Source organism: Podarcis pityusensis (genome assembly GCF_964106645.2).
Source record: "Podarcis pityusensis genome assembly, chromosome: 4".
Taxonomy (NCBI): Eukaryota; Metazoa; Chordata; class Lepidosauria; order Squamata; family Lacertidae; genus Podarcis; species Podarcis pityusensis.
The window spans coordinates 73,017,499-73,044,442 of NC_138027.1; the positions used below are offsets into that span (position 1 = coordinate 73,017,499).

A 26,944-nucleotide genomic window follows, 5' to 3' on the forward strand; every position below is an offset into this window, starting at 1 on the left:
TATGAAGCGTTTTTGTAAAAAAAAAGTAAATCTAATTAGACAATAAAGTGGCCTAAGCAATTCCGAAGCTTTTTTTGGCAATCAAAAATATTTTCATTTACTGTGTCTGACTATATTTAAACTTGGAAACCAAAACAATGTATTCACCAATTTTGGCTCAGAAATTGGACAAAGTATTTGATAGCTGAGCGGCGGCGGGGAGTGTGTGTTTGTGTTGGGATGGGAGGAATGGATGTAATATTGTGGGATCGAGGTTTTAAAAAGCCTTCTGAGTTGACAAAGGAGAATCTGGCATCACCGGTGATTGCCTGAATAGGTTTAGAGATTACATACTTCTAGTATTAAACACTATCCACATATCAGCCATTTGTATCGGCTGGCTGGATAAAATATTTTGCAAGTGCAACCCACAACAAACTACTATGTACACGAGGATTAAAAAATAAAATAAAAAATACTAGAAGTTAAGAGAGTATTTACACAATAAAAGCAAGCTGCAATAGCAAAGGAAAACAAAACTTTTAGCAAGGGCACACTATGAGGAGAAAGGGGGGAATCTAGAGATCAGTGTGTTTGGCAGCATTGACTGTGGAGTCTGTAAACCTTACTCAGCAGGCTATGAGAAACCCTTGAATCTGGATCCTATGCATGTTTTCTTGGAACCAAGTCCCACAGAGTTAGAATGAACCTTGTTTCCGAGCTTTCAGAATCATACCACCTGTTCTGAAATTGGCTGAGAACATGATTTCTGTCTAGTAGTCATATGTCCCAATCCAGACCAAAACAAACAAACAAAAACAATTAAGCAAGCACCATTATTTCAAAATACAGTTTTGCCTTTTAAATTCCTTCCAAAAAAAAAAAAAAGGGGTAAGAGATTGCTTAAGTGTTCTCATGAAGAGATATTATACTGAAGTTGCAGCAAGAATCGCCTGTTCCATCTTCTTGCAGATTGTCACAGAAGGATGGGCTTTTTGGAATACCTGCCCACTGGTACAAAGCCGAACACAATACATTTCCGTAGACCGGGGAAGTGGATATATAAAACTATTTCTGCAAGTGATATTTAAAGTAACCTTTACTTATATAGCACTTATAGGAAAAAACCCCAATTAACAATCTTTTCAAAAAAGGGTAAACCAATTCACCACTTAAAAAAAGCAAGTTCGTCATTTGCTCACAGATCCTACACTGTAACCTGCAGATTTCCTAAGGTTTGCATCAATAATCTTGGACATACGAAGGCTGAGCTATTCCCATTATCCGGGGTTTCTAATCACCTTTGTACTGAACTGTGAGAAATCAAATTTCTTTTACTTCTACTATGACAATCTCTATTAAAGTCTTTACTTGGGACCTCTCTCTCCGAGCTGCTTTTTCTCAGTCTTATCTGTCCTTTATTCTCATCGCTTTCAGCTTCAGAGTCACTGAGTTCCAAATCGGGACAATACCCATCATTGTCCTGGTAGGGGGCACTCCCCATCTGATATTCAAGAGTTTGCTTGCCCCACGAACGCTCTCTCATCGACAGCCTTCTTGAGGGCTTTTCACAGCATCTGAGATCTTCCGTGGTCCTCACCAAACTGTTGGTCGCTTCTTTGAAGGACCTGCTAAAGTGTTCTATGGTGGATTTCCTGAAGCTGCTCTGGCTAGCCAAGTGGGCAGAGAGAGCAGACTGCTGCTCGTATGTCGTTTGGCTAGAGCTGTCTCGCTGAGTGACATCCCCAACTCTGCCCATTAAGCCATTAGACTTTGCTAGATTAGAGTGCTGCTGAATTTTCCCGTTCCCAATGGAGGACTGTCCATGCAATGCAGCTTGAAGTGCTAAGGGTTTGCCAGACGACTGTCCGCGATGGAAGTCTGATGTATGTGCAGGTCCAGAATTCTTTGCTGCTTCATTCCTAGACTTCACCATCCCTCCCAGTAAGCCATTGCTCCTGTTCTCATGCTGAAACCTCGAGTAGGCTTTCATATTTGAAACAAAAGTCTCTTTGGATACTGGAATACCCTTTTTGCTGTAAACCACGACATTGTTGTCAGGAGAAAGTGGTTTACCAGATTTCAATTTATTTTTGCAATCACCTAATGTTGATTTTGGCATCTTAAGCTTCAAGGTGATTCTAGGAGGTGGATAAAACAGAGTGTTTTCCAGTGCACTTGTCAGAGAATGGCCTATAGAGAAAAATAAAAGGGTATGTGAGAAGGTATCTATTTAAGAGGCAGATTTCATCATGCAAATGTATGCAGCACATCTTCACAGAACTTAATAGAATCACAGAGTTGGAAGGGACCCTGTGGATCACCTAGTCCAACCTCTTGCAATTCAGGAATAAGCACCTATTCTAGAACTATTTAAATGTAGCAACCTATAAGTTTATAATATCATTTGCAATTAAGGAAAGTTCCTTTTTCCATGTTTCCTTGATAATAGATTCAAGAAAGCGTTAAAAAAGTATATGCTACTAGATATTTATTGAATGCCTGGTCACATACTAAGGCTCTATCTAGCCTTCCCAGAAGAGAGGAGCATGGGATTTTAAGAACATAGTAGAAGGAAAACACTACTAAGTTTGTAGTATTTGCATATTCTAGTGTATTCTTCTTACTCATGTCTAGAACACAACTTACAAATTTACTGCAATGTAAACAAATGCATTAATAAAAAGTTATACCATATAGATAGTCCATAAGATATATTTCTGGAATAGCTGAAAGGGGATTTTACAATTAACAATCCAAGAAAAGCATGTTTAAAAAGGCTCTGGAAGCTAGCAACACATAGCAAAAATCTAAAGTAGCCATATTGGGACAATCGCATCTCATCTTATTAAGCCAAGTTACACACAAGTGTTTTGCCTGCACATACAGAGACCCTTTGTGCCACACTGCAATCAGACCAAGAAGTCTGCAATTACCCATACCATGTTTTCTTGCTATGCCCTAATCAGGAAACTATGGTTATCAACTTCTGAATATGCCAGGATATTAAACCATAGTCCAAGCTGGTTTAATACTCCAATTTGTTCTCAGTAGGTTAGTTATAGTTTCCTGGTTTGGATAAAACAGGAAAGTAAGGTAAATTACTTCCTGACTTAATCGCTGCTTACACAAATAAGGAAAGAGGGATTGCATGTGTAAGTAAAAAGGTTCATGCATATATTTGTTTAAAAAGCTCAGATATGATCATCTGAACCAGGCTTATTTTGCATTCCTTACCTGCAGCAATTTCCTGATTGATAAGCTGGACTTGCAAATTGAAAACCTGCTCATGTGCTTTGCTGTGAGAAAGTTTTAACTTCTCTCTTCTGCTTACCATGTAGCAAAGATTTCTTACCTACAGCGAAAAAACAAAAAACAAAAGAACCAGTTTAGCTAATGGGGCCTCCTGCTGCCGCCGTGCCGCCGGAGCATGATTTCTGTTCTCATCCTGAAGCAAAGTTCTTAACCTGAAGCACTATTTCTGGGTTAGCGGAGTCTGTAACCTGAAGCGTATGTAACCCGAGGTACCACTGTACTTAAATAATCTGCATGTTTTATTATTCATATTGCAGTGTTAACGCTTGACCTCTTTCTCTGTTTTGCCTTCAATATACTCAACGTTAACTCTAGTCCCTTCTGAACCATCCACCCACAAAACATTCTCAAGTGCTTTTTGAAATTCACAACGAAAAGGTTATCAGGTGGCTATTGACTTCTTGGTCTGAGCTAGTCTCCCTGTTTAGCAGGTAGAAGGTTCCTAAAGCCACAGCTGTATAATTAGGGTGATGCCTGCGGAGGATCCTTAATAGGCTCTACTGTAGCCTCCTTACTAGAGTCAATATTATGGACCCATCAGTAACGCTGACCCCATCTCAAGCATGCAAATGAGCCAATGGGCAAAGCACCGGCAGAATCAGCCTCCTCCGACTGTAATTGAGTGTTGTAATGAAGGAGAAACCTCATCTTGACACTTGAGGAAAGCAACCTGGTGACTGCTACAGAAGAACAGCCATGCACAGCATCTGCCTCCACACAGCATCAGCTGACATATGGGCCATACAGCAGAGTAGCATGGCACACCACAAGTCGTAGGATGAACCCAGAATCTGGCTGATCCTACTTCTACTTAGCTTCTTGCCATTCCTGTTTCTTCTCTCCACCAGCCTCCATTATGTACTTACTTACTTACTTGCTTACTTGATTTCTTACCCACTGTTCCTCATAGGACCCCAGGGAGGGTTACAACAATACAATATACAATTATTAAAAAAATAGATAAAAACAGATGTGGCAATAAAAACAAGTAAAGCCGTTCCAGACAGAACAGAACATTATCGATTTAGCAGAGGAGATGGGTTGCCTGAACTGCCAAGGTCAGAACAAAGAGGTGCATCTTCAGCGTACAGCAAAAATACTGTATAATGAAGAGCTGCCACAGGAAAGGAAAAAAGCCCTTTCCCGGGCCACCATTCCCTGCACTTCTGAAGGCGGAAGTACTACCAAGACAGTGCCCTTTGCCAAATTTTAACACCCAAGGTGGTCTTTCAGCTGTTCAGGGTGCAAGTCACTTAGAGCTTTAAACACGAATGTGACCACCTTGATGTGGACCTTGGTGGGGTGGGGAAAGGCAACCACAGCAGCTATTTATTAAACTGAGGTTGTAAGAGCTCTAAAATGGAACATCAGCCAGTAATCTGGCTGCTGCATTTTGGACCAGTTGCAGCTTCCAAATAGCCTTCAAGGGTAGGGGCACATAGAGCGCATTGCAATAGTCGAATCTGGAGGCTGTCAGATTGTGGCGTACAGTGATGAACTTGCTGGAGACAGAATAAGAAGAAATAAGCACTACAGTGTTGGATTGATCTGCCCCTTCCCGATTCCTGTTGAAGTGAACTACTTTATAAGGGTATTTTTTGTCACTCCCCCCCCCCCTCCTCCTTACCCTCTCCAGATCCTGCCTCAAATGCATGAACATCCTCATTCGAGTATGAATGCTATCTTCTTTTGGCTGAACCAAGCCGTTTTCTTCATCCTCCCTGGGAGGAAATAATGGTTTATTAAAGTTACTTTTCCGTTTTAGTTTCCAGTAATTATAGATCAAGTCCACAGTGAGTTTAGGGAGGCCGAGTTCTGCTGCGACGTCATCAATCCTCACTAGGGAGTAGAACTCCTCCTCCAGCTCCCGAAGTTTCTGAGCACGCAAACTGGTTTTCTCGCTCTCGGTCTGCTTCTGGTCTGCTGTGCTCTTGGGAATAACGTCTGCGTCGGGCATCAAGCTCTGCTTGGTTTTGCTATGCTTTAGACAGTACGACTTGAACTTGACTTCATCGCCATCGTCCAGGATTGTTTTCATCTCCAGGCTATGCTCAAAGGCACACGTGACATGAAAGGCAGTAATGCAGCTCTTCACAGAGCACTGTTGAGTGAAGGAAACCGCCACCAGTTAAAACAAGCATCAGAGGAAGAAAGCCAGCCAATGAAAGCTTAAAAGTATCACAGGCCTTTCATTATTACACGTATGCACAGAGTTTCACAGGCGGTATTCAGAAGACACAGCTTTACTTTAAAGGTTGTTTATTCACGAGTTAGAAATCTGAATGGTAACCTTCAGACAAAACAAGGAAAACAAGCAAATTCTGTTCCACTAAAGATTCTTAAGAAATACAGGTTATAAAATGTAAAATATTGATGTTTAAGTACTTTTATCTTAAGAGTTACAAGCTATGCATATACACTTTCAGAAGAGGCAACACACACCATTAATGAAAAACAGCCTATTCAATCATTTGTTTCTTCTGTATAAGCTCCAGCATTCCAACGCCATGGGCAATGCTTGGTTCACGGTAAAGCCTTAGCAGCAATTTGGCATAATGGCTGTGTTTTGAGATCGCATTAAGCCATAGGTAATATTTAACTACGGCTTTACATGACCGAGCAGTATGCTCCCGCTAGCTAATCAAGTCCCCACATTGCTCTTTCCCCATTCCTGGCTGCACCATGGCGGGAGCAAAAAACCACATGCCTTGGCTTCATATGCAATCCAAATCTGGGCTCGTGGTTTGTTTCCCCAAAACAAACCATGAGCAGTAAACAAATAACAAAGTTTGGTTATCACTTGATAAGTAAAGTCGCTTGCGGTTTGTGGCCAGTTGTGAGGGAAAGTGGACTGGAAACTTTGAGCAGTGTGCACTGCTCGTCCACATTAAACCACATATTAAACCTAACTATGGTTTAAAATGATGTGCAATGCAAGATAACTTGACTTCTGCAAAAACTGTTTAACTAAAGTTTAGCCACCACACTAGCTAAGTAAGTAGCAGAGTAAGATAGAGGATCCACAGCTTCATGACAGATACACAATTTAAGTAATAATGCAAGCATTTGTATAGAGCTTGCATTATTACAGTGGTACCTCAGGTTAAGAACTTAATTCGTTCTGGAGGTCTGTTCTTAACCTGAAACTGTTCTTAACCTGAGGTACCATATTAGCTAATGGGGCCTCCCACTGCCGCCACACGATTTCTGTTCTCATCCTGAAGCAAAGTTCTTAACCCAAGGTACTATTTCTGGGTTAGCGGAGTCTGTAACCTGAAGCGTATGTAACCCGAAGCGTATATAACCCGAGGTACCACTTAAATTATGTATCTGCCATAAAGCTGTGAATCCTGTATCCTGCTACTTAGTGTAGTGTCTAAGCTTTAGTTAAACCGTTTTGGCATAAGCAAAGGGCCCCAAGTGCATTATCTCAGGGATCCTGTACATTCCCTTGCTTTTTAATTTAATGCATTTTTAATTGACTGTTGTTCCTCGTAAACACCCCTAAAGGTTTTGGTGGGCCCCAAAAGGTTTACAAAAGTCTCTTTAATTTTTTTAACAAATATCCCCGCCAACCACTCTCATTGGCCCCCTATCTACAATTCTGTGATGCAAAAAGGTTGTGGTTTGTTTTTTTTTAACATTCTTCCAATACCCCGAAAATGTTTCCTTAAAATATAAAGGTAAAGGGACCCCTGACTGTTAGGTCCAGTCGCAAACGACTCTGGGGTTGCGGCGCTCATCTCGCTTTGCTGGCCGAGGAAGCCGGCAGTTTCCAGGTGATGTGGCCAGCATGACTAAGCCGCTTCTGGCGAACCAGAGCAACGCACGGAAACGCTGTTTACGTTTCCGCCAGAGCAGTACCTATTTATCTACTTGCACTTTGACGTGCTTTCAAACTGCTAGGTTGGCAGGAGCTGGGACCGAGCAACGGGAGCTCACCCTGTCGCGGGGATTCAAACTGCCGACCTTCTGATTGGCAAGTCCTAGGCTCTGTGGTTCAGACCGCAGTGCCACCCATATCCTTAAAATATAAACACTGCTAAAGGCTATTCTGCTGCATCTGTCTTCCACCCAGCACAGGAAAAAGTTGTTCCTTAGCACCCTGAACCTGTTGAATTTGTTAGCATGCAATTTCTGCTCTGCAGCTTCAAAGATCACAAAACAGAATTAACACATACCTGGATACAAGCACCAGTTTTCAATTTGCATAAGCTGCAAACTAAAGCCCATCTACTTGGTGGAATATGGGACACTTTGGTAATTGGTTCCATTCTTTCTGGACAAGCAATGCTTACCTAATAATAATAAAATTTATGGATTACTATGACTGACATGACCAGAAAAGAGCTATCAAGCCATTATATTTCAGCATATTGTAAAAAGGCAAATATAACAGCTACAGCAGCTAGGTGACCGGGGGAAGATTGCATTCCAAATACTTCCATGCTAGTCTACTTAAAGATAGGCTAAAACACTTCTTATTCATACCTCCGGAATCCAAAGAGCACAGCTCACATGCGCCCACTTGGTGCCTGTCCTTGTAGCTTTCATGGCCCCACCTCTCTTTGGACACAAGAGACACTGAGGGTGTATACCTAGAACACAAGTACGACACAGCCAGCTTCCTTCAGGAACCTTTAGGATGCCATAGCATGCCTGAGGATAAAAACAAACTGCTGCTTTATACAATCCATAAGTGAAATGAGACATCACTGATTTATATCAGTACCAACCGAGTATTTTTTTAAAAAATGCTACACACTAAAACCATTTTGGGATAATTCAACTATTTGTCAGATGTCTGAAACACGAAACAGGAAAGGCACTCTTTCCTAACAAGTACCGTATTTTTCGCACCATAGGGCGCACCGGACCGTAGGGCGCACCCAGTTTTTAGGGGGGGGGAATCAAGAAAAAAAATATTTCCCCCCCAGCCCCAAAGAGCAGCATACCCCTGCCAGAGGGGTTGCGCGCGGCTATGGCACAAGCCAAGGCAGCGAGCAGGATGGATCCCGCTAGCTGTTTTGGCTTCCCCTTTAGCCCCGTGCTGCCTCTCCTTGCCAGGAGATGCTGCGCAGGGCTAAAGAAGCCATAGCCCCGTGCAGCCTCTCCTTGCCGGAGGGGTTGCGCACAGCTATGGAAGAAGCCAAGGCAGGGGGCGGGATGGATCCCGCTCGCTGTTTTGGCTTCCCCTTTAGCCCCGTGCAGCCTCTCTTTGCCGGAGGGGTTGCGCGCAGCTATGGAGCAAGCCAAGGCGGGGGGCGGGATGGATCCCGCTTGCTGTTTTGGCTTCCCCTTTAGCCCCGTGCAGCCTCTCCCTCCCGGGAGAGGCTGCGTGGGGCTAAAGAATCCATAGCCCCGTGCAGCCTCTCCTTGCCGGGAGACGATGCGCAGGGCTTTCCTGGCTTTTCTGGGAGGTGGGGGGATTCCCTCACCTTTCGCAAAACTGGCAGAAGCCGTGCACACTTTAAAAGGGCTGCACGGCTTCTTCTGGCTTTCCTGGGAGGTGGGGGGATTCCCTCACCTCTCGCAAAAGCCCGCAGAAGCCGCACAACCCCTTTAAAGAGATCACGGCTTCTCCTGGCTTTTCTGGGAGGTGGGAGAAGCAACTGATGCGGCCAGTCAGTCCCTTCTCCCTCCTGGGGAAAAGCCCGCAAGAGCACACGGAGCTTGTGTGCGGCTCTTTGGGGCTTTTCCCGACTGCCTCCCCCCTGCATTCGCTCCATAGGACGCACACACATTTTCCCTTGCTTTTTAGGAGAGAAAAAGTGCGTCCTATGGTGCGAAAAATACGGTAAATAGTTACACACATTATTAATAGTGCTGAACAGAGAATATCTACAAAAAGACACAGAAGCCAAAGGTCTGATCTCAGAAAGGTTGGCCAATGGTAGCTGCGCCTCCCTAACCCCAAAACCTTGCTATTTATTGGTGTGTATCTCACACACACAAAAAATCTAGAAAAGTAGTTCTCTGTGGCATCTAGTACTAGCATACACTGACCGAGAAAGGTGTCTGTATAGCCTAAGGAAGACTCCAGAAGGATTAGCCTATCACAGTTATTTCTGGAACATTCCAGATTAATCCAGAAGAGCGCACTCTTGCATAGGCATAAATTCTAGGCACAAATTTAAAAGATCAGCTTTCCCTCATTATCTCACTGTGCACTCACTGCAACATGCTCTACTCTTGTCATTAACAAGAATCATTTTATGAAGATTAAAAATTCACCCTTCACTTCTCCATTTTTTCCCTGTTGTAGGAAATTTAATTAGCCGACATCCCTAAGTGTGCTTTCAGAAAAGGAAGAAGTGCGCAGCAGACAAATGCTCCAACACCACAATGGTTCAAAACCTTTCCCATAATATTTAGGGGATTTACATGACCTCTGAATACATTACTTGATCAAAAGCAATCCACGTCTCTTTTAAGCAGTCGCATGTTAAATTTTACAGAGCCTTGTCGGAAAACAAAAATTCTAGACCCACTTTTTCAGAGGCCGCCAGATTTCTTGCACCTTTTCAATGGCTTTTCAGATAGGTTGTTTTGGAGCAAGCTATCTAGAAAGATTTACAGTGGTACCTTGGTTCTCAAATGTAATCCGTTCCAGAAGTCCGTTAGACTTCTGATACGTTAAAAAACCAAGGCACGGCTTGTGATTGGTGCAGCCGCCCTGGAAACAATACCTGACAGCCACATCAGACATTTGGCTTCCGAAAAAAGTTTGCAAACCAAAGCATTTATTTCCAGGTTTGCAGCATTCGGGTTCTGATTTGTTCATCAACTAAGCTGTTCGAGAACCAAGGTTCCATTGTAATCCCATTTCCAAAAGAACGAAGCTTTTTCAAAACCTCTGCTAGCACTAACCTGATGCACACAGATGTTGCATTTGTCACAAAACACCATATCATTCCCATCTTCACTGTCAGGGGACCGGCACACATCACAGATGACATCTTCATCATATTCAATACCCAGCCCCTCCTCTGTCTCAATGGCATGGTTCATGTTCTCGTGACAGTGACGTTCCAGGACTTCCACCATTTTCTCCATTGTGTTCTCATCAAGCTGCCCACAACCTGCAGGAGAATTAAAGCAAAATAACAATCTGCTTAATACTAGATAAAGAAACAAAAAGCACTCTCATTTCCTAAAGCATTGCACTGACAATAGGTTGTCTCCCTCCCGCATTTGTGTGAGACTTACTTAAATTTCAATCCAAGTTTTAAAAGACTTAAGATCTACATTGCATTAATCTGATATATAAATACAGTATCTTAAACAAATGCAGATACATGAAAAGTGAAGCCACCAATTGTAGGTGGACTTATTTAAAACACTGTTATTGTGCCTTTATGGCTTCCTATATTACTATATAAAAATATTCAAATACTTAGATTGAAAGTCCTATTCCCTAGGATTCAGACAACCTGCATATATTCAAAGTAGCAGCTAGGATGTCAGTAATAATGCACAAAATTGATTTTTACCTGTGACATCATAGCATAGCATTGTTCATGCTAAACCATCATTAACACTAAGGTGTCTGGCAGATGATCACATACAACCAAGTTTTAACATCACAGAATAGTTAAAAGCACCAGTGAGGGCAGCTGAAATTTTTTGTTGCTCTTCCAACTTCAGCTCCACTAGCTTTTGGGCAGCGACAGCTCCATAGCCATAGTTAAGGAAGTGGTCCAGGTTTCCACACAATGCATAGCTATGCTTGACGTTAAGGAAGGTTTATAACCCAGCTACAAACCTTGGTTAATCAGAAACTTTTACCGTTGCCAATAAACTGGACTGAGTTCACACATAAGGCTAATCCATGGTTTCATAATGTGCATTATGTTTGAACCAAACCATTGTTTTAAGGAAATTGCCTCTTAACATGACAAATAGCCTGTTCAACTTCATTGAAATCTCATTATATGCCCCATTACCTTTTCCCATTCAGATTAGAAACATGTTGCTTATGAATACTACGTTGAAAAGAATCTGCCACATCAAGTTAATTATTTCCCCACTAATTTTTAAGTCTCAACTGGCCTCATAAACAAGCTATCAAGATAGCGTCTTCTCTTATTTACTAGAGTGGCATAATCCTGCCTCTCTCATGGAGCCACAAAGTACAAGTCTGCAAAGCTGCCATTTTCTCAGGTCATTAAGATCTGAGTATTAGCAAATACAATTAAGATCTGAGTATTAGCAAATACAATTAAGTAAGAATACTGACTTCCATTATTACCTGATTGGTATTTTCCCAAATACATTGTTTTTTATTACTCCTAGAGTCCTGACATAAAATGCACATTCTTCCATGAACCAAGATGGATTTCCAAAGAATTAAGGTATAACTTTTCTATCTTAGGAAACATATTAAAAACATGGAAGTTCCTCAAAATATTTAGATGCAATTAAATGTCTCTGAACCAAAAGAAGCAGTAGCAAAACAGCCTTAAATCAGCGCAGTTGACTAAAGATTCAATTTTTAAAATTCATTGTAGCCTTAGTAATTGCACTTTTTATCACTCTCACCCATTTCAGCAAGCTCCTCATTTACTTCCTGAAGCCAGAAGATGTCCATATCATCCAAGTCATAACGACACATCGATTCTGCCAGTTCCAGAATGTTGATATAGCCAGGTTCAGTGGGCTCTTGACTTGAACAACGAATGTATTTTCTAGGCCGTGTATATAGTACTTGCTTTACTTTTTCCGCTACGACTCTAAAATGATATAGTAATTAAAGTGAGCTGTCATTTGGTGGAAGGGCACTTCTGCAAATTCAGAAGCCAGGTATTTGATGCCCCTAATTGATTATAATAATCTGGGTTACAATGGAATGCATGGGTCAAGCAAAAGTGACAATGTGCATTGGTGCATCGGGTATGAACATTTTCCAGGCTGAGGGTCACAATGGCCAGTGCAGGGGGCCCATGTCAAAGTAGGCATGGCCAAAATGAAATAGTGGGGAAAGGCAGAACCTACCCTTCCAACCCTTATTTCTTATTTATTTCCCTTAATTTCTTTCGTACTAACTTCTACACCTCCATTCCTTATTAATTCCCACCCCATTCTCTCCCAATACATAGGACATTTTGCCCAAGCTATTCAGGTCTTTCCATGCTACTTCCCTCTTTCACAAACACACAGCACAACCTCTTTCTGTCTCTCTCTCTCACACAGCATCCACATGGGTGCATTTAGAGGGAGAGATTTGTATCCCAAACCATACTCCAGACCTGACACTGAGCAGAGGAGAGATTTAAACATCTGTTCAGTGCTGGGATCAGGATACAGACGGGGATGCAAAATTTCTGCCACCCCCGCCCACCTGATTGACTTTGCGAACAGGGATGGATGATCTGTCTCCCATTTTTTTGTTCATTAAGAAACAATAATAATGCACACCCCTTTCCCCAATAATTAATTTCTGTGACTACTAATCAAATTATGCTCCGGACGTGTATGAATTCACGCCCCCCCCCCATTCACAATAATCCATTAATGTTTCTCCCACCAGCAGCTTTTTCTACAGTTTTCCTTCTGCCTCCCATCCATTTCTTTGTTTACATCTCACCCACTCTCTCCCTCTAATCCCGGAGTCCATTCTACACAGCAATCACCAAGTGAGCTCAGACAGACCATTCCAATGCCTTGGGCTGTTCTTCAGCCGATCATTTCATTATTATTTTTTTGTCAACTGACAACAGCAAGAGCAGAGATAGTTGTACTGATCCGGATGCAGCATGCAAATCAAAAGATTTAGGGACTGCTGCCCAGAAAAGCACCATTAAGAAAGGGGTACCCAGACACAAAAAGTGAGTAAACAGATAAATAAATAAATCATTTTCATGGGGTCCTTGGGGGCCACAAAGTCTTTTGGGGGGGCCATATATGACCTGTGGGTTAGCCACCCTTGCTTTTGACCAAGGAATACATTAGGCAATGCTATGCTGCTCACCGAGAACTGCTACACACTACAGGTAAAAGGTAAAGGATCCCTGGATGGTTAAGTCCATCAAAGGGAACTATGGGGTTGTGGCACTCATCTCGCTTTCAGGCCAAGGGAGCTGGCGTTTGTCCACAGACAGCTTTCCGGGTCATGTGGCCAACATGACCAAACTGCTTCTGGCGCAACGGAACACCATTACCGAAGCTAGAGTGCACGGAAATGCCGTTTACCTTCCCATTTATCTTCTCTATTTATCTACTTGCACTGATATGCTTTCGAACTGCTAAGTTGGCAGGAGCTGGGACAGAGCAACAGGAGTTCACCCCATCGCGCAGATTCGAACAGCCAACCTTCTGATCAGCATGCCCAAGAGGCTCAATGGTTTAGACCACAGCGCCACCCGCATCCCTATAAACTACAGGAGCACATGCCAAAAGCCCATTCTGAACTATCAGCAAACCTCTTTCCTACACTCAAATATAGGGATCATTAAAAGAAAAACAAAAAATAAACCCACAAAAGTAAATTCTTTATTGAACAACCATACAGATAATTTCCCACATTGCCTAATGTTCCCTCTTGAGTTGTGACCATATCATACATCAGAGGAAGTAAAGAAAGCCAAAATTACAATGGGACAAAGGTACTTAGGCATGAGCCACTACTAGGCAAATGTATCTGGTGATCTTTATATATAAGACTAGCTCAGGTTAATATACCCTCATCCAGTCTACCACCACACCAACTTTGTGTACTCCACAAAACTGTATTGTATATTTGGAAAACTGCAGTGTACATCATCCACCACAACTGCTGGAACAATACTGAGTTATGCTGAAATAATGCAGTATACTACCTCTTTGACTATGTGGTCAGAATACATTTGTCTGTTGTGGACCTTAATACTTCTTTAAAAATTGCAGCCTCACCTGATCAAAAATCTAGGCTGTGCAACAAAAGTAGTAAACGATTAATTATTGCTTACATGACATGAATGCTGCCCAGTATATTCATATTGCTACCCCAAAATTAAATGTAGTTCAGTCCCAACAACTATTTATTAAAAATTACCTGAGAGAAGGTTGTGGAATTGTGTCTGGGCTGGCTGGGACTTGCACACCCTTTTCCCATTCTTGTTTCCATGTGTCCGCAAAGAGGTAATATTCATCTGGGTTAATATGATGAGAATCTGGGAGTTTCATGGCACTAATGAGGTCCTTTCGAAACACCTGCAGGTGAAGGCAAAGACAGCATTAATGCTTGGGAAGAAACAGTCCAATAACTTATTTTTCTTCTTCTTCTTTAACAATACAAATTAATAATGTACAGGAGCCTTTATCCAAGAGGCCATGTTAAACAGTTGTCAGAACCATACTGATCAAACCAACCCCTTTGCTGCCAAGCATAAAGGAAGGAACACATAATTCCCCAACTATTTAGAATCATGGGCTGCTGCGGTTGTAATCAAAGCAAGTGGACCACCCTGTTCTACTTTACCACACAAATCCTAGAAGGTAAAGTGTGAATGGGATCTTCCAGAGTTATGTAGATATGGGATCTCCCCTAATCGTAGATACTGAAACACCTACAGAACTGTGGCAACTTCCAGCTTAGGGTAGGTCCAGAAACCAAGTAACTGCAGGTGACCAGGAAAGAGACAAGGAGAAAGTAAAAGACTTGCTCACAACTTGGGAGGTTGGGTGGGAAAGTTCAATCTGTTAAAAGTTGTAATAGTCTCTAGCATCTACCCTGGATTGCAGGAATGATGTCTCTTTCAAATCCTGCAACCCTGCAAATTGCAAATGAAGATTTAATTTCACTTTAGCAGTATGGTAGCATAGAGTTTGTTTGTTTTGATACTCTTATGCTCAAAGATTTCAAAGGATAAAACTAACTCTGAATATAAAAAAGAAGAGTGGGCCCAAAAGAGCTTGCATTTAACAGAACAGCTTGAAGGCAAATGAGACACCTACCCATCACTGTCATAATCTACTGTCATCTGCATTTCATCTGTTTTCAGAAGTAATTGTAATGGCATTAGGCATTCAGCAAGTAATTTTCCATTTCTGAAGGTGGCTAACCCCTGAACTTTCATGCTGAACTTTTTCTTTTTAAAGGGTTACGTAAGCTTAAATTGTCTGCCAAGTTCTCCAAGGAAGTAGCTCAACGTTAAAAGTGATCATTTAGGCAAATAAAACACATTTGGAAGTAGTCAACTAAACAGTTGGGCTAGTGCAACCACTTTTAGCTGCACAATGTACCATATTTTTTGCTCTATAAGACGCACCAGACCACAAGATGCACCTAGTTTTTGGAGGAGGAAAACAAGAAAAAAAATATTCTGAATCCCAGAAGTCAGAACAGCAAGAGGGATCGCTGCGCAGCGAACCCTCTTGCTGTTCTGGCTTCTGGGATAGCTGCACAGCCTGCATTCGCTCCATAAGACGCACACACATTTCCCCTTACTTTTAGGAGGGAAAAAGTGAGTCTTATAGAGAAAAAAATACAGTAATTTTCTGGCCTTCTCTTCTCCTGTTCCCAGATCTACTCTGGAGAGCTGGGGAAACCTGGAGCAGATTTAGGGGGTGCACAGGGAAGGGAGAAGGTGGGGAAGTTACACTGTCCAACTAAAAATCACTGCACTACCGTAACTGTTTAGCTGAATACCGCCCACTGTGCAACCAAGAGCAGGAGCCTGCCACTGGTCCACTCTTGACATAACACAGCCAATCTACCCGTGTCCCTCACCTCCCATGCTCAATACATCGGCATAGGGCTAGCCTAGCTGGACAATGGGGCAGTATCTGAAGCAAAGCATGTTTCTTATTCTACATGCAGTTCCCCCTGTCATGCATTAGATGCCTGAAGGGGGCTTTTCTTTTGCACTCTAAATCAATATCATCTTTCCTCTTTTTGTGTGTTTGGGGGGGGGGGGTGTTTCACTAGGACCACAGAACAGAATGAAAAGAGGTTATAGCCCCCTATGCAGGGCAGTTCGACTCATGCCCTTGTTTGTTATTTCTAAAGTAAAAACAATACACATTTAAAATGTGCAAGCATTTATTGACTGGCTTGGCCCTCTGGGTAAGAAGAGACATGCAGTTCCAAGAAATAGGGCATTCCAAATCTGTCCCATAGATATGAATTAAAGGAAGAAGATATGTAGGTATTTGGCCTGCTCCGGCCCACCTTTAGGGTAAATCCAGAACAGGGAGAAAGGATATGTGCATTCTGTATTTTTATACATTACTCAGAGGTTGTGCATTGAAATCTTTTTCAGAATTATGTGTTTGGTTAACTTGTATTTTCATAACTCTTGTTTTCAGTTCATAGTAAGAGATACCAAAATTGAAACTGTGCCTAAGGTAAATTGGGGGAGAAGTACCTGGGGACAGCCTCATAACATTAGGGACTCAAATACTCCTAAGAAAAGTGGAAGCCTTAATGGCTTGTGCAGAAGTTTGCCATAGCCCTACAGGCAGGGGTGGCAACAGTCATATTCCAACAATAAGGAAGAAGGAAAGAAAACACAAGAAATTCTCTTCAGCAGCACCTGCTACCTCAGGACCTCAGTTTCTCTTCAACTGCCCTTAGATTCAGGAAATTATGACCCATTTTACTACAGTCCCTAATGAGCTTTAATCCCATTGAACTCAAATGGGACAAATTCGTTCGTTCTTCCTTCCTTCACCTCTAAAAGGGAAACAACATGAATGAAACTGTTGTGCAATAGAACTATCTCCCTGCTCCCCCCGTGCTCCCCTCCAAATCTGTCCCCAAAACCTCAGGAGAAAATTTGAGGTTTGTGTGAGGAGAGGGGAGAAATTCTTCTTGCAATAGTGAAAAAAAATGTAGTTGAATAGCACCCTAAGAATGTGAGAATTACTCTTACCTCAGCAGGTTTCTTTTGTTCATTTGCTGGTGTTTTTGACTTGCTTCTGTACTTGGAACAAAAGGAGAAAGAAGTAGAAGGACCTGTATAAACAGAGGAAAAGATGGAGAAAATTTAAATGCTGCTGCAACACCAGGATATTCATAAAAATACAGAGAACTGCATTCTGAAATGGTATCTTAGGCAACATAAACCAGAAATTTTGCATCAATTATGGGTCTGTTTTTCTTAAACAGTTGCTTCAACTTTTTAAGAATAAGTGTCCAAAGGGACAAAACAAGTTGCTCCTGACTACCCAACTGTATAGAAATTTATTGCATATATGCAAGCACAGTGGCAAGAATGTTACTTGCCCAAAAATGGAAAGAAGAAGAAGTCCCAGTGAAAGAAGAATGTACACAAAAACTTATGGAATATGCAGAAATGGCAAAACTTACTGGAAAAATAAGAAATCAAGATAACAAACTTTTTATAAAAGAATGGAAATGGTTTATTGAATATTTACAATAAAGTGTAAACAGAGAAGAATATTGGCAGGATTACTGTAATAACCTGTAGTTTTTAATATACATTTAAAGCAGATGAATAAATGAGTAAATTAAGTTAATTTATTTAATTTATTTAATTTAATAATATATGCAGAAAATATAAAAAACAAATTTAAGGAACCACAGAAAGAGGGGGAAGGAAGTCGGGTTTTTAAATGCTAAAATGATTGTAAAATTTTTGAAATGTATAAAACTGAAAATCATAAATAAAATAATAAAAATAAAAATAAATGTTGCCTGTGTTATATGGATGCGGGTGGGCTACTGAGTACTATAAAGAAACACAAAGGCCTCTGAATGACTCATGACAGCCAACAAGTTGGCATGATCCACCCCAAGGAGGAGTTATGGAATGTTCTGAATTCTGAGATACCTTCTGAAAATTTATTATTAACAAACCGTAGGATGGTTTCGTCTACTGACAATTAGATGAGCAAATGAATATGGAAGAGAGAACAGTTTTATATCCTAGAAGCAAACAGTGTTGAAATAAAAGCAAGGTAAAAAGGTTAAAGAGGAAATAGGGAGAGGAGGACAGAACTGGACCATCTTGGCTGCGAGTCCTGCAAGACCTCTGCTTCCTGCCTGGCTAGCCTCTTTCCACCTGGCCTGGGAGGGAAGAGCCCTGACTGACTGACTCCAGCTACAAAAACTGAGGCTGAAGAGGCCAGAGGCCATTCAGTTTGCTGTGTTTTCACATTAACAATACATAACAATTGTATACACAATGCCACCCTTTATATACTTTCTTCTCAAAGGAGAAGTTGTTTCTAAGAGTTGTTTTGAAGCCAGAGATTTAAAAGGTACGTATTCCAATGTTTATGAAATACAATTGGTTGCTGAACTGAAACACTGTTAGAATAGCATCTGAGCAGCAGAAGGGGTAGGATACCTGTAGTTGTTGTCAGAACAGATAATTGCTGCAGACACACAGAAGTTTTAATACCCAGGACACCTTGTTTGGAAGCTACTTTGGGAACTAGACCTAAAGCTCACATGTGGAAAGGAATTGTAAGTAGCACTGAAAAAAGGCCTGTTGGGAGGGTCTAAGTGGTAACCTTTTTAAGGCTCTACAGACACAAAATATTTCACTTAGCATTCATCCCAAAGCATGAAAAGCCTGCCACAACCCTCAAAGATTCTCACATAGAGGAGTGCAGCTAGCACATTATCAGTTTAGAAAACAGAGGCCTCACAATAAATACTAGCTCTCTCTTCAGGCAGAATTATGCACCTTTTACATTCTAAATAAAGATTGTTGCTAAACAACCACATTATTCTACCCAGCGTTGGGTTTCTTAAGTTTCCCCAAGCCCTCTCTGATAAAACTGAATACCACAATGAGCAAGAGAAAATGAAATCAAACGAGAAATAAAAAAAGAAAAGCCATAAAAAAGTGCAGCCGTTTGCCCTCAAACCAGAGGAGGAAACCACAGGAAGCAGTGACAGATCAAAGGAAGACTAGATCACACTACTTACTTTCATTGTCTGAACTGTCACTGCTGCTTAGATGCCTGTGGCGTTTCATCCTGACGCATCCTAGAAAGAGAGGAGAGAAAAGATATAGTTGGTTAAATCAATCACATGCCGTGAAAACACACACAAAACCATACACAAATTAATGCTGCCTGGAGGAATTGTACAAAAAAAAAGAAAGATGATTTTCCAAAGGGAGCTTTCCAGCATATAGTGTCAGATCACAAGCTACTTATTGTAATAAACAAGCAGCACTGAGTGATCCACTGAACCTCAATGTGCTGATTAAAGATGTGTATCAAGCAAAATCAACCTGCGACTAGATTAATAGAGAGAAGGATTCAGGGCATTTAAAGGGGGAGGGTATAACTGAGCATTCAATCTTCAGCAAGAAAGTCAAACACTAAAGAAAGTTTAGTGTTTATAACTTCTATATACAAATTATCGTAACTACTAGAGTGCCCTTTAGATGTTATAGTAGCAGCATGCGGCCTGCTTCATTATGGGTTCACTACCCCACATGGCCATAATGGCAAAAGCAATGCCACCACATGAACAGGGGCAATCACAAAGGTCATTACTATGCAACTTAAAAAACATTCTACTCTTTGTCCCTGTGCTTATATCTTCCATCCAGGCAGACCTGCTTAGCTGATCAATACATGTCATAGGATAGCAGCAGGAAAGGTGTTCACAAATCTAAACCCAGCTTAGTTCTCCTGCCTATGGATACCTGCATCTACCTGCCTGGGTGCAATGAAATCAGTACAAAAGCAGAATCCATCCTCAGTGGTATCTGCTGAACCTAATCTTGCTTGTGATTGTTGACTAGTTATACCAGTGGTTTGGAAGAAACAAGGATGTGGCATTAATCTTTGACAACACTTTCCCCCTCTACCTATGCCATTGGTTTCAAGCAGTAAAAGGTATTCAATATAGAATTACAACAAGTGGCGGGTGAAGGCTTTCTTCTTCCAGCAGGCTTTAGGGGATTGTCTGCTTTCAATTACAGTGGTACCTTGGGTTATAAACACCTCGGGTTGTACAGACTCCGCTAACCTGGAAGTAGTACCTCGGGTTAAGAACTTTACCTCAGGATGAGAACAGAAATTGTGTGGAGGCAGTGGGAGGCCCCATTAGCTAAAGTGGTGCTTCAGGTTAAGAACGGTTTCAGGTTAAGAAGGGACGTGTGGAACGAATTAAGTTCGTAACCAGAGGTACCACTGTTTAGGACAGGTGCCATCCTTTGCCCCCCTTTTTGGTACTTGTTGGTATGTTTTAAACAGATTTTATATAGTTTTAATGCTCCCAATGCATAATTGTATTTTAACGATAGGCTTTTCTGCTTTTAGTGGTTCTTGTTTTTGTTGTAAGCTGCTACGAGTCCCATCAGAGAAAAAGGCAGGGTATAAACAAATACACAAACAATAAGAATAAACATCCACACTTGATCATCTTGATCTAGGATAGCCTCCGCTCTCTTCCTATACACAAAAAATGCCAGGTCTTCTATCCAGATCTCCTTGCTCGCCATCTTCCATCTGATAGTGGCTGGCTGAACTATAACACCTCCCTTCCCCATCCATTCACACCACTTTTTCTTAATATGGTGGAGGTGGCAGAAATCCTATCATTTCCTCCAACTCTTAAATCTTACCCGATTATTTAAATTATGACCTATATTCAGCAAGGCAGACACTCATATGCTGGTAGTAAACTACCATACACTGTGAAAAGATTCTAAATATAGACTTGGCAACCAGCAGCCCAAAATAGCAGAGGCAGAACAAACACCACAAAGCAAGAAGCTTACATTTCTTTCTGAATATTGATTATACTTTTTGTGTTATTACATGAGGTTCTCAGAGGTCACCCTCCCCCGGTCCAAAGGACTAAATTGATCCACACCCGCTCCTGTAAATGGTCACTTTCAGACAATTTTCAGAGTCCCTCAAAATTATGTTTCATAAAGCATTCCTAACCATACCTAAATGTCAGGGAGGTAAAAAATAAAAACAGACTGCACCTCTTAATATGGCATACAACCAATTCACAGTATTGAAATAATAGTTTCAGCAGTGTAATAATTCAAAATGTAATTCCTACTGTAAAATGTTATTAATGAGATGAGTTATTTACAGAACCTTTTTCCACATGGCTGCTGCATGATTTTTTAATGTAGTGCATTAATCCTGACCATTAGAAATCCCATTTTGATTTTATTCAAAAGTTCCTTTGCGTTTCCAATGTCAAACTATTATGAGGATTCGGGGAGGGGGGGCAGAGACAAACATACGTTAAACAGATTCAGCTCCAATTCTGCAACATTAACTAACAAGGCATTGAATAAATTTCCACAAAAACCATTCTCTCTCTCTCTCTCTCTCACACACACACACGGGTAGCATCTAAGATGGCTCTGAATGATCTCTTTTTAAGTTTTATACTACAGTGGTACCTCAGGTTACATACGCTTCAGGTTAGAGACTCCGCTAACCCAGAAATAGTGCTTCAGGTTAAGAACTTTGCTTCAGAATGAGAACAGAAATCGTGCTCCAGCGGCGTGGCGGCAGCAGGAGGCCCCATTAGCTAAAGTGGTGCTTCAGGTTAAGAACAGTTTCAGGTTAAGAACAGACCTCCGGAACGAATTAAGTACTTAACCCAAGGTACCACTGTATCTGAAAAAGGTAAACCTTTTTATATATACAGTGGTACCTCAGGTTAAGAACTTAATTTGTGGTCTTGTTTGGGTGGAAAGGCAGGATATAAATTTAATAAATAACTAAATATTAACGGAAGGTTAAAAAAAGGTAAAGGACCCCTGGATAGTTAAGTCCAGTCAAAAGTGACTTGGGGTTGTGGCGCTCATCTTGCTTCAGGCCGAGGGAGCGGGCATTTGTCCACAGACAGCTTTCCGGGTCATGTGGCCAGCATGACTAAACCGCTTCTGCCGCAACGGGACACTGTGATGGAAGCCAGAGCACACAGAAACGCTGTTTACCGTCCTGCAGCAGTGGTACCTATTTATCTACTTGCACTGGTGTGCTTTCAAACTGCTAGGTTGGCAGGAGCTGGGACAGAGAAACGGGAGCTCACCACATTACGGGGATTCAAACCACCAGCCTTCTGATCGGCAAGCCTAAGAGGCTCAGTGGTTTAGACCACAGTGCCACCCACGTCCCTTATAAATATTAACTAAGCGCATCATAAATCATTATCTGGGATTATGTCTCAACCTCTGTGTTGAAGGGATGTGTTATCTACAGTTAAAATAAGGCTGCTGCATTTGCTCACCCTCTCAGCATAGATGGCTAGAAACCTTCCTCTAGAGGCATAATTAAGGAATAATTAAGGTTCAGACCCACTTCAGCTTGATGACTGAAGCACTCCACAGAGCTGAACACTAATCAGGAATACACACCATTTGGTCTTTGGTGTTAAATGAGAGCACTGCGAAGAACGTGGCAGCACCAGGCAAAAGAAAGATTGATTCTCTGGAAAAAGCATCCCTGAAGGGAAATTTCTTTATGAAGATTTACATGGATGTATCTGTTTCTACAAAGGCGGAAAGATACTAAAGGAAATGGGCAGATTCTGAAGACATCCAAGAACATACATTATGGGACACCCAAGTCTGAAAGACGAGCTGGAAGTATCATAAAGCTGCATCTGAACCACAAACAAAAGCCAGTTTAACTGCCATAACTTCCTCCAGGGAATCTTGAAACTATAGTTTTGTGAGGGTGATAAGAATTCCATTGGAGATCCCCAGCCTCCTTCTAGAACCTAGGATTCTAGTGTTCCAAGGGACAATTATGGCAAACTAATTCCAACTGCAGAGCAGATATTACCATACCAATTTTCTCCGTCCACAACTATGAGATTAGCAAGCAATGCATTCACATAGCAAATCCTTAAAGTTAAATCACATATTACAGCAGATGTTGCATACTTGTTGAGTTGTCTTACGGTGCAATGATTCACCTATGACTGTTACAGTGAATGCCCATCCCTGCTGTGAATACAGGACTTCTACTAAAAATGGTCACGGCTTATTTTTATTTATTAAAGACATTTATATACTTCCCCGCATATTGCATGGCTGTTTAAAATAAAGACTTCCTGCCAGCACTCTAGCTATTTACGGTAAATTCATGCCAGCCCTCTAGCAATTTTCCTTCTTTCTAGGAGTACAGGAATACCAAGGAGGCCTCAGAGAAAGAGAGTATGGGCCCCTCAAAATGGAGATGATTATTTTTTTTTTGCAGCTGTATTTGGGAACATGACCTTGATGCAGTAATAATGCATTTTTATACTGAACCGTCCACACATAATTCTGCTTTATTAGTTGTTCTGTGATGCTCCCCCAGTTTTAGCACATTACTGTCATCCGAAGGGGCACTCTTGCGCTACAGCACAACAAAAGCAGGGGGAAATAAAACCCAGAAGATTTATGGTATGAGAAGTTATGGGATTTCAGCCTCAAGCTACAGGACTTGCACAGATCTGAAAGGAAGCAGCATGTCTGCCTTGAAACTTCTGCAGGCACAGACACTATCAAAAGTGGGATCACATATAACTGCTCAGATACCATCATGAGCACATATCTTCATTCATGCACAATAAAATGAACATCTGGGGAAGCCCTGTGACTTTTGGTCCCCAGACCCTTGTAGGCTTGTCACCTTACAGCACAGGCTTCCTCAAACTCGGCCCTCCAGATGTTTTGAGACTACAATTCCCATCATCCCTGCCCACTGGTCCTGCTAGCTAGGGATCATGGGAGTTGTAGGCCAAAAAACATCTGGAGGGCCAAGTTTGAGGAAGCCTGTTATAGCACAAGACTGAAGCAAGCCTACTTAATCAGTTTTCTGTTTCTCCAATGATACCTGGCAACAGGCTGATCTCATCCACGCTGCTATTTTGCTCTCTATTGTCTATTGTCCTTCCCTCTTTATCTGCCAATATTTTTCCCCCATATCCCATCCTAAGAGATTTTACTCATCAGAATACTCTGCTTTGGCGACATTGTCTTGGGCCATGCTGAACCACTTGCTGCGACATTCCTTCTGCCCGCTAAGAAATGCAGTTTTACTCAAGACTCACTGATAGTAATGCACCAAAGTTAGCCATGTTAACTGACTTCAGTGGATTTGCCATGAGTGGGGCCAGCGGTGGATACAACACTAAGAGAGCTGTCAGCTCTTGGCTACTGCCTGGAGAGGCACCAGCCTGTTAAAGAAACCCAACTAAGCTGTAGGTGTTGCCACTGCAGTTTTTTCTTTTCCCTAGCACACTCCAAATTTGAAAACGGTAGCTGGTATTTGAAGGTCTGTTCTTAAATTACACAGAACTGAGATAAGAAGTTATATTGCTGATTTTCCCCATTTCCACTGCAATGTGTGGCATCTCACCTATGAGAATATCTATATCCTTACAAGGTATGGATCTCACCGTAGGCATGACCCACAGGTACTCATTCCACATTACAATAAGATTCACAATTGCCTTCTATAAAATTTAAAGTCTTTATATACTGTCTCTCTCTCTCTCTCTCTCTCTCTGTGTGTGTGTGTGTGTGTGTCTGTATCTGTAGGTGTGTACACCCCCAACCCCCTCTACTTGTATACAGGTATGTGCTTTTATTAGCTAAAGTTGTAACTGAGACGGCACAGGAAAGAAAGGGTATTTCCTCCAAAAAGGGGATTTCTCAAAAGCAAAACCTTGTAAAGTTTCCAATTTTTTGAGCATTCAAGTTCAACAAAATGAACTTCACAGCTGCTGATTTTAGAAAAGCAAGTTGTATTTCTGATCACTACATTTCCTTTATTTGACAGCTGTGTCTATAAAAACATGCACAGAGTTAGCCGCTATTTTTAATTGTTCTGAGTAGTTCTGACTCTGGGGATTTTTATTTTTATTTTAATCCTCTAAACTTTGGGGAATTGCTTTCAACTATACACTTTCAGGGGCATGACCTAGAGTTCATCATGCCTTTCCAGTCCCTTTAGGGGATCCATTTCCATTTAGTCATCTTTTGATAATTGGGGCACTACTCCCAAACGCGTCATTAAATATTTAATAACCAAGACACGATTCTTCCCTGTTTTCACACTTATCCTTGTATTAATACAGAATGCAGCCAATGTGCAGTGCTTTATAATTTATGTTAAAGTGGTTGTTCTAAAGAGTGTGCTAGATAAAATAAAAACATGGTTGCATTTATTTTAAAATGAAAAAAGCCAAAACTGCCCACAGAGCCTGGTGCTACTTGCATAAGATTGTAATGTTAAATGATGTAAAAGAATGCACCTTAACTCACCTCTGTATAAGCAAGCATTTCTCCATATATCTATAAAGGAAGTTCTTCCTTCATTTAACTCTAGCACACTTCAGAGGCATCGTAGCTGGAAACTCAATTAATCCTCCTAGCACACTGATTATCAAGTTCCACTCCTTGGCATCTATAAGCTCAGTTAAGGCAGCAGCACAGTGGAAATGTAAAATCCAACAAAAACTGAATTAATCAAAGCCTCCAAAGTGTGTAAGAGATTAAAATAACCAAATTCTCAAGTTTAACAACAGTTTAGCTATTTGTTTGTAACAAAAACGAATCTCAGTTGAGGGCATATTTAGTAGAAATATAGTTTTAAATATGGATTATATATCCATATTCTACATTAAAAAATACTCAAGTGGTGTAAAAAGAAAAGGAAAGAATGTGAAACATAGTACAACCACAAAATACATGTTAGAAACATGAAGCCAACAAGAATTAAAAGCTGCAGAAATAAAATAGACTAATTTGGGAAGGCCTTGGCAGAAAAATAAAGCATATAGCCAACATTTTTAAAAATAAGAATCTTGGGACGTGCTTCACTCTATTCACAACCCTAGTCATGATCTGATATAATAATGTGTTAATCCAAAAATTTATTATAGATAAACAGATTTTTTTCTAATATAAAGGAGAACTGCTTAAATAATGCTCCATAATTAGTATATGTAGTTTACCCATTGACATAGCTCCTGAGGTAAACTAAATGTCACTGAATCCTTTAAGGAAGTCATTTTCTGCCTTCTTGGAACCTTTCCCATTGTGATTTGTCTGCTGGATAAGCAACTGCCATGAAAACTTTGTAGGTTGCAGACAATTCTGGGGGATGTTCTGGGGTGTGCACGCGTATGTTCGTATCCCATCCTCGTCGCCAGTGTTAAGTTGTGGGTGAATGTATCAGACGACACAGCTCTTGTTTATTCACAGGCCAGAACAGAACTGAACTGAAGGGTTCAGCCAGCCTCCTTATATAGAGCGCCACTACAACGCAACTGTAACACCTTCTGTAACTATCCAATCACTGAACGTCACTTTCAATCCCTTATTTGCATATACGGACCTGAGTGAAAACTATCTACAGTATCCCCCTGCTGGCCCAGGGTGAGAACTTCAGTACATAATACCTACCATCCCAAGTTAATTGACTGCACAGTGCACAAACAGCCAATCAATCTTTTGGTGAGACATTGCTGAGGTGAATTGGTACCAGTGGTCAACCTAGCTCTATTAGAATTTTATCTGCTAATTGCAGAATCCCTTGTTTCCTAGGAATCTTAGAACTAAAGCTTGAAAACTACTGCTTAAACATATGGAGAATAAAGAGTGTACAATACATACACCTCCTAGATCCAATGGGTTTAGAAAATATCTACAGTGGTGCCTCGGTTTTTGAACATAATCCGTTCCAGAAGAGCGTTCGAGTTACGAAAAGTTCG

General features: G+C 41.3%; 1 protein-coding gene across 4 annotated transcripts in view; it reads right to left on the bottom strand.

The window, feature by feature from the left end:
* Nucleotides 1–1,060: 1,060 nt before the first annotated feature.
* The window catches only part of JADE3 (jade family PHD finger 3), a 34,267-nt gene continuing 8,383 nt past the window's right edge, over nucleotides 1,061–26,944 (bottom strand). For 2 of the 4 annotated variants that reach the window (XM_081001327.1, XM_081001325.1), the window contains exons 2-11: nucleotides 19,175–19,234; nucleotides 17,148–17,230; nucleotides 14,327–14,484; nucleotides 11,836–12,026; nucleotides 10,165–10,376; nucleotides 7,786–7,953; nucleotides 7,476–7,592; nucleotides 4,922–5,395; nucleotides 3,217–3,334; nucleotides 1,061–2,172 (exon numbers count right to left, since the gene is read on the bottom strand). In XM_081001327.1, coding sequence (XP_080857453.1) covers nucleotides 1,277–2,172; nucleotides 3,217–3,334; nucleotides 4,922–5,395; nucleotides 7,476–7,592; nucleotides 7,786–7,953; nucleotides 10,165–10,376; nucleotides 11,836–12,026; nucleotides 14,327–14,484; nucleotides 17,148–17,230; nucleotides 19,175–19,223 — 2,466 coding nt within the window. In that variant the 5' untranslated portion in view covers nucleotides 19,224–19,234 and the 3' untranslated portion in view covers nucleotides 1,061–1,276. Of the gene's footprint in view, nucleotides 2,173–3,216; nucleotides 3,335–4,921; nucleotides 5,396–7,475; nucleotides 7,593–7,785; nucleotides 7,954–10,164; nucleotides 10,377–11,835; nucleotides 12,027–14,326; nucleotides 14,485–17,147; nucleotides 17,231–19,174; nucleotides 19,235–22,787; nucleotides 22,877–25,493; nucleotides 25,518–26,944 lie in introns of those variants that run through there. The other 2 variants (XM_081001328.1, XM_081001326.1) reach the window with 2 other exon arrangements.